The 12,969-nt window shown below is 35.4% G+C and overlaps 2 protein-coding genes across 2 annotated transcripts in view; one reads left to right on the top strand and one right to left on the bottom strand.

The window, feature by feature from the left end:
- The window catches only part of LOC117321931 (phosphatidylinositol N-acetylglucosaminyltransferase subunit C-like), a 16,524-nt gene extending 15,331 nt beyond the window's left edge, over positions 1-1,193 (bottom strand). Inside the window, exon 1 of the mRNA XM_033876562.1 lies at positions 1,063-1,193. Within this exon, the coding sequence (XP_033732453.1) occupies positions 1,063-1,180 (118 nt within the window). The 5' untranslated portion in view covers positions 1,181-1,193. The remainder of the gene's footprint in view (positions 1-1,062) is intronic.
- Positions 1,194-1,351: 158 nt separating this feature from the next.
- LOC117321930 (cilia- and flagella-associated protein 157-like) lies at positions 1,352-12,279 on the top strand. Its single transcript, XM_033876561.1, has 10 exons — positions 1,352-1,676; positions 2,391-2,512; positions 3,550-3,699; positions 4,165-4,318; positions 4,852-5,119; positions 5,356-5,486; positions 5,854-6,004; positions 7,176-7,387; positions 7,951-8,158; positions 9,661-12,279. Exons 1-10 carry the CDS (start codon positions 1,519-1,521, stop codon positions 9,814-9,816), a joined length of 1,710 nt encoding a protein of 569 aa, XP_033732452.1. The 5' UTR covers positions 1,352-1,518; the 3' UTR covers positions 9,817-12,279.
- Positions 12,280-12,969: the final 690 nt, after the last annotated feature.

Genomic DNA, 12,969 nt, shown 5'->3' with positions numbered 1-12,969 from the left:
ATGATCACTTAATTACCAGTACATTCAAAGAATCTCTTTCTTAACATGTTAAATTGATGTTTAATCAATTTCTTTATGTGTTCAGGTTTCTGACTTTATAAGCATTGGATGTATACACATAGAATGTACAACATATATTATGGGCTTAATTAGGTTTTGATAAGCATAATATCACATCAAAAATGAAATTATGAATATACTGCTTAATTTAATCTGAAATTAAACTACAATATAAATGAATTGTATCAAACTAAAAATGTTCAAGTAACAATAATTGTTTTATTATATACTTTCATGTGATGAAAACAAAATTACTGGAATTAATCAATACAAAATATAAAGTACCAAAAGATAAATGAAACTTGGCTTTAACTTAGTTGAATTTAAAGGATTTATAAAGTAAATAATTAACAAGAATAGAAAGGTTGAAATAATGACATCAAATTAAACATCCAAAACCTTTTTAATAACTCTTTGAATATGACTTTTTATTTAATTTATTTATGAACAGATAGGAATAGGACTGCTAGATAGCCTTATATATACAGTACAGGTAAAAATCACAGGTACTGCCCATTACCTGTCATCACCTCTTAGGGTGTAGTGTACTACTGGTTTACCTGTGGTTTAAATGCAGTGCATTACTGGTTTAAACGTCTCGTCAGCTGAAAGGCCGTAATAGCGGACGTAAAACCCATAAATAAACAAATAAATAAATAAATAAAAGGTTTAAACGTAGTGCACTAGGTGTAAAGGGTAGCTTATACTCAGCTATACATGGTGATAAACCTCCTCGATGCCACATTCTTAAATACAGGTGAATTTAAAACATAATTTAAAAATCATCACTTTATCTAGAATAAAAACTGTCATTATTTTTTGGGGAGGTAAAAACTCGTATTAATCAGTTAATCAGTAATAACAGCTGATAACTGTTAACTGTTACTGTTAGTTCCCGTACGCGTGCAGCATTTGGACCAAGGGATCGACCGGGATCCACGTGCACTTGGCCCGTTGATCAACTGAATGAAGTTAACTTAGTTAATGATAATGTGAAGTTACGATTTTTCTTCATTTCATCCAGGAACGAAGAGTCCACATAGTTATCTGGAACACCTTGGTCTTCATATAATATTTTCTTCCATTTCTTCCTGGCCGCCATTTTTAGGTCATGTGACATGGTCGACCAAATATCCCAATTCTTTTTTTTTAATTTGCATATCAATTTTTTTATCCATACCCTCATTGTTTTTATTTATCAATTTGAGGAATTTTCCATTTGCACCGAAACAGAACAAATCGTTAATATCTTATAAAATATTCATGTATCCAAGTGATGACGTCATTGTCTTTGTTGACAACAAGATGGCGGACACTATCATCTGTCTTTAATAATGTAGTTGTTTTCATATTTTTCTGGGCCTGTCGACCTATTATGTAGGTCTTTGTAAACGCATTCGTAAACACGCGTTGTGATTTACTTCTGAATTGACTGGAAAGTAGAAATAATAAGTGAAAATGCCGCCAAAAAAGAAGAAGAGTGGGAAGAAGGGGAAGAAAAGTGCGAAGAAATCTGGAAGGGGATCACCATCAAAAACATCCAGTGAACAACTCAATGAATTGTCTAAGGAATACTACCTCATCCAGATCAGGGATCTGGAAAACAGACTTGCTAGGTATTTTATGATATACATTATCATTAGGCATTGTGATATTTTATCATCAATTAAATGACTATACCAATAATATGTGTAATATACATGAAAAATGGTTTAAATGATTTTTTCAATATTCGGCTTTAATACTTCACGGTTTTCGCATATTCTTCATCTATATATCTAAAATAAAAATCAACATATCAGAATTGAGATATTGTTTACAATGTCACATGCGGTAACCACACGTTAGTTTAATTCATACAGATTTGCTAGCAGCTATATTGTAGCTCAATATAACTTATAAGGTTAATTTCAATTTATACTCCAATTAATACACAGTATCATGAATTTGATATGTCAGACTTTTGACAATTCATCAAGACAACTTTATTTTTGTGCAGTCTGCAATTGATTGGAACCTCTTGCTAGTCTTGGAAGCCCGGAAGGCAGCAATGTCTCAATCTGCAAGTGCTACATTTGGGCCATTCAAGTTTGCCCTTTCAAGTCACTGCCATCATATTATAGCCCAACTTGAAAATTTATGATGCTGCAGTGTATGTCTTAAATTTTTTTTTAGCAAATTTTACTATTTCCGTTGTACAGATTTGCAGACTGCACATATTTTATTATTTATAACTAATGTGGACATATTATTGACTGTTACACCCAGCCTTTGGTTACATTATAAACTAGCCATACCATATATGATGCTACTTTTTCATTATTTTTCAGGTACCAGAAAAAATGTGATGAGCTGGAAGTCAGCCAGGGGGCATTCAAGGATCAGTTTGATCAGATGGCCAGGGACAAGAATGATATTGTGTCATTCTGGAAAAGACAAGTCGATCTGAAAAGTAAGGAAAGGTTTTGATTGAAGGTTGAGTTCCTCGATGTTTGAGTTGACAGTCCAACAGTGCTTGCTCTGATATTTTATATTTAATTGGGAAGTCCTTTTCAGAATAATTGGGGTTCCTCTGTATGGTTTGAATAGACCTGATTCCTGAAAATAAGTTGGGTCCTTCTTATTTTCCATGCTTCAATGCTTAATTACTCTGACCCAACGTTAGTATAATGATTCACAAGGTTTTAACAGGGTGGATATAAGTAGATACCATATCGAAGCCCTTGTATCTCAGTCAGTACATAAATACTATAATTATCAATTGATTAGAAGATAAGTTAATTGGTCTCTGTCCTCTGGCTGAGACATACCTAAGTCTGTAAACAATTGGTAGTTACTACAATGTACTGCTTAATGCTCAGCATTTTGGGAGTGAGAAAACTGAGGTGGGATATGACCTGATGGGTTTCTTTGGCAGTATGCTTCATTGAGGTAGCACTATAATTTTGAATTAAAATCAGCATCAGTTCTGTGTTATCACAAGAAAACAAATACCAACATACCACAGCAGTCCCAAAACACACTTGGTCACCCACCACATACATGCAGTAACTAGACAGGGAAGATTGCCCTTAAATAATCATACCTGGTACACTCTTTATTGAGTATTAGTCTAAATATTTGGTTTTTCTTTTCTTTACTTCCAATGTCATGAACTCTATTTAAAATCATATCTTGATCTACAACCCTGTTTGAATTTGTAAATAACTCTCAGCTATGCCAAAAGTGTAGACTTTAAGGAAATGAAAGCAAATTTAAGATAAAGATTTGATTAATACAACATACAAAAATAAAAAGATTACTTTTATCACTAATTTACTGCATGTGTTATTACCATGCTTACTTATTGTCTTTCTTGTTGCTTAATTTGTTTTATTAGTAAAAAGGTTATTCTTCAACATACTACTTAAGTTAGTATTTTAATGTCTCATTTAGATGATTTCTGCATCTTATACAGTATAACACTAACACCACTATTGATAATTTTAGCTGATGAGAATGCTGACCTGCAGGAACAGTTGATTGGTCTCCAGCAAACCAGAGAACAAGAGAAGGAGCAGGCTAATGCTACAATCCAGCAACTCCGACAGGAGTTCCAGGAAACCAAGGACCAGCTCACTTCGGACAACATGATCCTTGGTAGGTTCACCACTCAATTAAGATTTTAAGATGGTCAATATTTCTGCAAGATTTCTGACTTTGATAATTATGTAGCTGAACTTTTGATTCTGAGGAAATTTCTAAGGCTTATTGATATATGCTTCATTGGAATCTGCTAGTCGTTTTGGCATCAACTAGTACCAGCTATGTACAGTATTATGTATTTTCAATAGCAATATACTTCATTCCATTTTAGTATTAACATTTTATGTAATACTCAGCATAATTCTTACTAAAACCAAGAAGATACATGCAAGTGATAGATATTTTAAGAATTGCTGAATTTCTCAACACAACAGCAGTAGTACAATAAAGTTATGACTCTGTGGTTTGATTATATACAAACAATACAAAATATATATATTGTATATAGATTTGAGTAGCTGTACATATATATGTTATACAACTCTTCAGTAACCCTGAAAACTGTGAATTGTACTATAGGTGGTAAACTGGCCTCACTGGAGGAGTTCAAGGTACAAAAGGAGGACCTGATGGCCAAGTTTGCTGCTATGGAGGAAGACCTAAAGCAGAAGGATGAGGACCACAAGAAGATGATCTATGACCTGGAGAAGAAAGCTGTCATTGATAAGGACAGGTGGGTGACAGCTGGTTCACAGCAAAACAGTTTATTATAACCCAATGAAATTGTCATTCAGTTGAAAAGAAATTATTGTTACTGGTACTTTGAAAAGCCCGAATGTTTTTTTTAACTACTAATCTCAAATTGTTTAATCTAGATAAATACCAGTATTATAGATATTTGGCTTATATTATATGCTGGTGCAAATTGCAAAAATAAACTCATATAAAAAAAACTATGCTGAATGATTAAATTGCCGAGTTATATTTTTCTCCCAAATCAAATACAGAAAATCTCAATCATAATTTATAAAATGCAAAAACATTTATTTTCCCAGTGAGGAATTTTTTTTTTTTCAAAAATCCCAATCTGTCCCAAAAATCCAACCTACAACTCATAATCGTGTACAACTAGCATGAAATTTAATATCTAATAGGAACAGTGAAGCAGTTACAGCATTTTTTGTGGCTCAACATTTTGTCATCAAAGCATTAATAATACATAAATGGTCTTTCCCACAAGTAACATTTACCTTCTGTACATTTCAGACTGAAGAAGGAGATGGTATCGCGAGTCAACACAGTAGCAGCAGAGTTTCGGAAAGTCTCCAACAAACAAATGGCAGAGACCACAAAACGCACCATCAGAGAAAACGTGTCAATCATGGCTCAACTTGTGCAGAAATCTGACAAAACTATGGAGCTGATCCAAGAAAATGATGATCTGCGGGCGAAGGAGAAGAAACAGAAACAACACATAGAGATGTTAGAAACGACAGAAAAAGAGCTGGCGAAGAAAAACCACAGCAATCAAAAGGTGAGGAGTTGTTTTAGGGTAACACAAGGTAGAGGTGTACATGTAGAAATGTATATAGTTGAATGTCTAAATTACATTTATACATGTATGTATGTATGTTGTTATTTTGAAAAATGCTTGATGCCCTAATCTACAGGTACACATTTGATAAAAAATGCTAAAATTTGAGCACAACAAATGCTGATATACATCTATATACAGATGCATGATGTTAACATTTATGTGAATGCCTGTAGGTGATACGGATGCTGACAGAAAAGTGTCGTGCCCAGGAGGCAATGGTAGGAGAGTTGGAGATGAGAGAACAAGAATACCAGGAGGTGGAGGCTGAGCATGAACTGCTGCAGCAACAACTCCAGTCTCAGAGGTGAGGTCACATGATAGGGTGACAGCTACAGGTCACACAACTATGTCATAGAGGTCACATTGTGACAACTACAGGTCAAACAAATGTATCATAAAGGTCACATATGATGACAGCTACAGGTCATGTCACCATGGTATACCACATTAATTAGTCACAATGTATAGGTCACATATGACTGCATCATAGAGGTCACAGATTGACATATCTAGAGCATTTAACCATATAAACTAACATACAGGATTGCACACAGTATAGTGTTTACTTATAAACCTCAATATCTTAAACACTGGATATTTTTTATTAAACTATTTTTGGTTATTTCTATTATGGCAAGTCCTATACCAACCTGTGTACATTTTATTTACAGGGAAGACATACAAAAATTGGCAAAGGAAAATGAGACCCATGAAGAAAATCTGAAAGATGTGAAGGACAAACACAGGGTGGAGAAACGAAACCGAGAAAAACTTGACAAAGTGCTGTGTGATGCTGCCAGTGCACTTCGACTGGCTCTTGGGGTTTGTATCTTATTCATATTGCATCCTCTTTAGATGTTATGCATAAAGAACATCTCTTGAGTTTAGGAATCAAAGAAATTTGTATAACATCTTTTTTGGTATTAAGAATCATAAGCTGTATTTATCCATCAGTCAGCCCATATCTCTCAGGGTGGCTATCATAATTTATATGATCTCTCAGGATAGCAATCATACTTATAGCAACTCTCAGGATAGCAATCATACTTATAGCAACTCTCAGGGTAGCGATCATAATATATAGCATCTCTCAGTGTAGCTGTCATACTTTATAGCATCTCTCAATCTCTCATGAAGGAATCATACTTTTTTGACATCTCCAATGGTAGGAATCATACTTTTTGACATCTCTCATGGTAGGAATCATATTTTGTGACATCTCTCATGGTAGGAATCATATTTTGTGACACCTCTCATGGTAGGAATCATACTTTGTGACATCTCTCATGGTAGGAATCATATTTTGTGACATCTCTCATGGTAGGAATCATACTTTGTGACACCTCTCATGGTAGGAATCATACTTTGTGACATCTATCATGGTAGGAATCATACTTTGTGACATCTCTCATTGTAGGAATCATACTTTGTGACATCTCTCATGGTAGAAATCATACTTTGTGACATCTCTCATTGTAGGAATCATACTTTGTGACACCTCTCATGGTAGGAATCATACTTTGTGACACCTCTCATGGTAGGAATCATACTTTGTGACATCTCTCATGGTAGGAATCATACTTTGTGACATCTCTCATGGTAGGAAATCATACTTTGTGACATCTCTCATGGTAGAAATCATACTTTGTGACATCTCGGATGGTAGGAATCCTATTTGATTACATCTCTCACTGAAGAAATCATTCTTTATAGAATACTGGCCCACAATGTCTCATATTCATAGGACACTCAAAGGCAATTGGATCAACACCATTTTGATTTCTCTCCATCTGTTTCATATTGTGTGAGAAAAAAACATTTCAGATGATGTAATGCTATAGGCTGATTTGGGAATGAAACTGACACTTACAATGCATTAAGGTTTTACAAGATAATTGTAGCAAACATATTAAGATATTTTAATGGATACATTCTAGCATAAAAGAAAAGAAAAACTTTACACTTGTATAACATTATGTTCCTGGCCTTCCAGAAATATGACGATGAAGAGGAACTTCCTGAGTATGGGGCAGGACTCAACGACATAGAGCGACGAGACAACATGTTGGAGAATCTCCTCGTCCTGCTCAACAGTGCTGCAGCGGTGGGTGTGGGCCCTGAGCCAAGCTCTCTCGGAAAACACCAGAAAGTACGACAACGTAGCGCCAGTGAGATGCCTGGTAGTAAACAGGGCATTAAACGAGGGTAAGTATACATATACCAGGTAGACATTACTACAATGTACCTGTGTATGGGTATCCAAGTAGATTTCAATTACCCCCAAATTTTGTGTAACTGTTAGTGGGTCTTTTTGTATACTGCAATTTTACTATTTTTGTGTAAGCATCCAAAACAAATGCTGCATGCACAGTGACATCTCCACAATTACTGTAAAATGTTATATTTTTGAGATTTATGAATTTTCTATTATCAAATTTTGTTATTCTCTCAAATGTAAATCGATTGTTTTATAACATCACATATTATAACAGCTGATTTAATTAAATTGTATACCTATGCTTGGAATGATACAAAATGTTTTGACATATAAGGATATTATAGTAAAATTTACATCTGCGACATCAAAAATGATGTGTTATGACACACTGACATTGTAGCATTAGATACATGGCAAGGAAAAAATATGTCAATTCAAGTTGAACTTAGGCACTATATGCATGTATGATGGATATGTGTGAATTTGCAATTTATTTTAGGCGTCAGGGTTACAAATTTGCTGAAATACTGGACACGTTTTTTTTCCCCAGGATGTTGCCAATGTCCCCTATAGCGAAAAGCTCTCAAGGAACATTGCCCCACTACCAGCTTGGTGATTTGGGCCTTATACCTCGACCCAAAAACGCCATCCCCAGCAGTCTGGACAAGATGAGGGTCCTGTCTGCAACCACGCGATTAGGGGGACTTCGTAAGGTGCTTACCCGATCAGTGGGCATACAGACTGTCAGTGCTCCAAAGGTAAGGGACATTTGTTGATAACTATGTTAAATAAGTCTTTAATCTGTCCATGCATGATTGCCAGAATTATGACATTTTATATTTACAAATACTGTATTTATCCTCAAAAAAGCCCACTCCCCTAATGAAAAAAGTTTCGAGAGAGTTAATTTAAGAACCGCTTTTAGCTCAATATTTTGAAATTGATGCATGATTCTGCAAAAAAATAAAGTAGGGGGCTTAGTTGTGGATAAATACGGTATTACCATAGGTCAAATTTTCATTATCACTACTTTGAAGTTGACTTTATTGCTATTTATTGTATACTTAGTAATAAATACAGGTTTTTTTGCATATGCATTATGGCGCCAAATCTCCCGATCCGTAATCCTTACCCATGCATTATTGATTCAGTAATGCACCCCAAACCCTGTATTGGCCCTCTTCGCGGAACACCTCTAAATTTTGCGTCTCATCAAACTATTCGGGTCTCTCGGGTTTTGACGTAGGTGCTGTGTTGTCAGCGAAACCATAGGCATGCTTCACATAACCAGCAAAAGCAAATGTCTGCAATTTTGACCAGTTATCATTCTAAATCAGCGTTGGGTCATGGAATGGACCATACAAATGCTGAAACAGTAACTTTCAATCAGGAGATTCGAACCTCCCAGGAACTTGTTGAGGAAGTGCTAAATGATATAGACAGAGTTGAATATCAAGAGATGAATGTAGCAAAACCTTCTGTCGTTCCTGTTAATGATCATGAGGCAAAGAATGTTGAATTTGCAAAATCAATTTTGAGTGGGGCAACTATAACTGGAAATGTGATATTTAATTTCTGTTCAAAGCAATGTGATGATCAGGAAGCAAGTACATGTAGGGGCAGGAAAAGAGCAAGGATGATAATTGACAGTGATTCTGACTGATTCAAATCAATGTTTATTCTTGATCCTTGATCAGTGACATGGTAGAAACACCTTTGGAAAGGAACTTATTTAGAAATCATTATAAATTTGACAGATATGAACTTCATAAAGACTTAAAAAACTTCAATATTATAAAGTGTTTATAATTCAATACATTAAAAATTTGAATCTGATTTTTCTTGTCAAGTTATAATTGTTGTTTTGATTAATGTTCTGTGATTTATTACTAAGAATACAATAAATTGAATAAAACATACCATTTTCCATATCGGACCCAATATTGGCCCCGAGACCCCAATATTGGCCCTTGGGCCAATATTGGGGTCTCGGGGCCAATATTGGGTCCGATATGGAAAAAGGTATGTATTATTCTCTATATAATTTTTATATGAAAGGGTTATAGTGTAATAGAAACCATAGAAAATACAAAGGGCAACCTTATAAAATGCTGAAGGAAGGATCTTGTGTATATAATATGTAATTGGTGATTCTATCCCAGTTGCCATTAGTTACATGGTCATGTTTTTTTTAATTTTGTTTTTGTTTTTGTTTTGTTTTTTGTATAGTTAATATTTTTTCAACTTGTTCTTGTTACAGGCGCTGTTCTATGCTGACCAACTTCTCAGTAAGGCTCCAGTTCATACTCAGAACGCTGTACTACACGAAAAGTCACGTCAAGACATCAGATCTCCTGGAATTCCTCTTGGCCCCATCAGTCCTGCTAAGAATATGATGGTGGGCAAGGCTTACTGAGCAACACAATTAACTCCCTCACAACTTTCTCCTGTCACTACAAGCATGCTCGGTCAAAGCTACCTAAATAAATCTTATAAAACTAGCTGAAAGTGTATATGTTTTGAAACATAGTGAGAAAGCCATATTCTTCCTGTTTCTGTATTTGGCCTGGTTTTGTAACAGTTCATTAGATGACAGATTGTGATTCTGACCGTATAATATAGCATAAGATAAAAAGAGCTCAAGATGACATTTAATCCCCATCATTATACCGGTGTACCCAGGTGGTATAGAGCATCAAGTCTTATTGTATCATGTTTGATTATGATAACGATCACTTTCATACAAGTATGAGCAATGTCAGATTATAGGTCTAATGCTGTGTCATGGTGTAGCCATTGAAATCCAGTGCTGTACTATAAAGGTATTAAGGGCGTCATGTCAGAAAGTCCACAATGTCCATATGTAGTGAAAGCATGTGGGTAGTGAGAGGATGGTGATGCCAGACTTTTTTGTAGTGAAAAACTGGTGGGTAGGGGGAGTGGACGACACCAACTTTTTTTACAGTGTAAAACCTGGTGGCGAGTGGAGAGAGGGGTATGACACCAGGTTTTGTTGTAATATAATGTGATAGGGGGGAGGGGGTGGGGTCATCAGAATATTCATGTAGAGTATAAAACTGCTGGGGAGGATGGAGTGGCACAGGTTTTGCTGTAATGTAGTACCTGGCCGTCGGGGGAGGGGGGAATGGTAGGAGGGAGGGGGAGCACCAGAATATGTTATGTAGTGTATAACTGGTGCGGGGGGAGCATCTTTGACCTTACACCTGTCCTTCTCCTAGCTACCACTGTCACGCTAAAAGTGCCACCCGGCTATTTATATTTCTATTTTTAAGTTAGTATTTCTTATTTTCAATACAATATGTTGTGACCACTTTAAAACTGCATGGCTCAATGAATATAGATATGTAACTATGGAACTGTTTATACCTAAAGATAATGGTGTTCAAGTGTTTGTGTCATGAAATAATGGCATTCCTTTTATATAACTTCATGTACTAAAATAATAGTATGATATTGTCTTTCATCTATGTGAGATGTCATTACACCATTTTGTTTCATTAAGTTTCAAATTATTTAAGACACCAGGCATTGATCAGGTATAATTTCATACCATTTGATGTGACAAATATACAGCCCTGCATATCTAAAAATTATATCTATAGAAAAAAATATTCTGATGTTTTAAATTTTTTTTAAATGTCTTAATTTCTTCAGAAACATTTCTATATTTTATTGAAATAACTTTTTTAAGCAAGTCTCTTGACTGTAGAACTATAGCACAACTCGTGTGTATGGCTATGTAAACAAATAGGAACTATTTGGTCTAAATATTTATAAATAAGACTAAAGTTTGAGAATCATCTCATGCATGAGAGTGAAGAAATTTTCAGTTTAAAGCCTGTGATAACCTCAGAACGATTGAAAATTTATTTCTAGTTATTTTTTTCTGTTTTATCCGTCCAAGATGTTATTGTGACATATATTATCTGGATAACACTGGGTTATCCATCCTAATTACCATGGTGACTTGTCACCTGGGAAACTCTGGGTTATCCATTCTAGTTACCATGGTGACATGTCACCTTAATCACACTGGTTTATCAATCTTAGTTGCCGAGGAGACATGTCATCTACGTAACACTGGGTTATTCATCCTAGTTGCCATGTTTACATGTCCCTTGTGTAACACTGGGTTATCTGTCCTATTTACCATGGTTACATGTCACCTCGGTAACACTGGAATATCTGTCCTAGTTGCCGTGGTGACATGTTGCCTAGGTAGCAGTGGGTTATTCGTCCTTGTTGCCATGGAGATATTACACTTGGGTAACACTGGGTTATCCGTCCTATTTACCATGGCGACATGTCACCTCAGTAACACTGGGTTATCTTTCCTAGTTGTCATGGTGACATGTCACCTTGGTAACACTGGGTTGTCCGTCCTAGTTGCCATGGTGACATGTTACCTAGGTAACACTGGGTTATCTGTCCTAGTTGCCATGGTGACATGTCACCTTGGTAACACTGGGTTGTCCGTCCTAGTTGCCATGGTGACATGTTACCTAGGTAACACTGGGTTGTCTGTCCTAGTTGCCATGGTGACATGTCACCTTGGTAACACTGGGTTGTCCATCTCAGTTGCCATGGTGACATGTTACCTAAGTAACACTGGGTTATCTGTCCTAGTTTCCATGGTGACATGTTACCTAGGTAACACTCAGCTATCCGTCCTAGTTGACAGCTGTGCTAACTAGATAATACCAAAGGTTACCACCTACCTGCTATTGTTGTCGTATGATTTACGAAGTATTACAAGTTATTGTTTCTGTACATCACATTTACATAATATACACCATCGTTTACTTTTGATGTATACTTCTTGTTTTTCAACAAATAAAATATCAGATATGATTTTGTATATTCATTATTTTGTTTTATTTTCACATCACCTATTTTAGTACTGCTGCAAAAGCTTCAACGGAAACATTTGCATGTGATAATTTGTTTTATCATTGACCCCTCAGCACTGTTTCTTTATATTAAGTATTCTATCGGTAAGTGACATCCATTTCTTCTTGTAAATTGTATCGAAAACGTACAAATACTTCCCCAGCTCTGCAAGCTGACTAACGTGAGCAGTGCAGGTTCTCATTATTTTTTAGTTACGAATAAGGCATCTGGATTTATATTTGAAGATAATTTGAAGGTTGTGAATCCAAACAAGCTACAAATCAAGCACTAGAGCCGTAAGAGTCATAATTCATATCTAGTAACAAATTTGACAGTTGAATTTATTTAAAAATTTGGGTAAAGATAATTAGAATTTTAACAAACTTTATATCATCACTTCCTTTATATATAACATTGTATTCCAGAATCGAGTTTATGAGAGGATGCTGGTTTTTGCCTAACTGACCTCTGGAAATCCTTTGACAGTACTAACCAGCTGACCACAGCTTTTTTTGCCATGATTTACTGCCACTGTAAACAGCTGAATATGTTAAATATATATATATATATACTTTGTGGCTGGACATGAAGTAATAGTATATATAAATGACCACTTTTATTATACATATATAGCTAAATTATCATAACTGAACATAGC

This window comes from Pecten maximus, chromosome 2 (assembly GCF_902652985.1).
Source record: "Pecten maximus chromosome 2, xPecMax1.1, whole genome shotgun sequence".
Taxonomy (NCBI): Eukaryota; Metazoa; Mollusca; class Bivalvia; order Pectinida; family Pectinidae; genus Pecten; species Pecten maximus.
Note: the sequence above shows the minus strand (reverse complement) of the source record. Positions and strands in the feature narration are given on the sequence as shown.

What these genes read in the sequence shown, in the direction of transcription:
- LOC117321930 (XM_033876561.1), top strand. Translation starts at nt 1,519, where the DNA reads ATGCCGCCAAAAAAGAAGAAGAGTGGGAAGAAGGGGAAGAAAAGTGCG. An exon ending in GCTGTCATTGATAAGGACAG is followed by an intron (nt 4,319 to 4,851) that starts GTGGGTGACAGC and finishes TGTACATTTCAG; the next exon opens with ACTGAAGAAGGAGATGGTAT. An exon ending in AAACAGGGCATTAAACGAGG is followed by an intron (nt 7,388 to 7,950) that starts GTAAGTATACAT and finishes TTTTTTCCCCAG; the next exon opens with GATGTTGCCAATGTCCCCTA.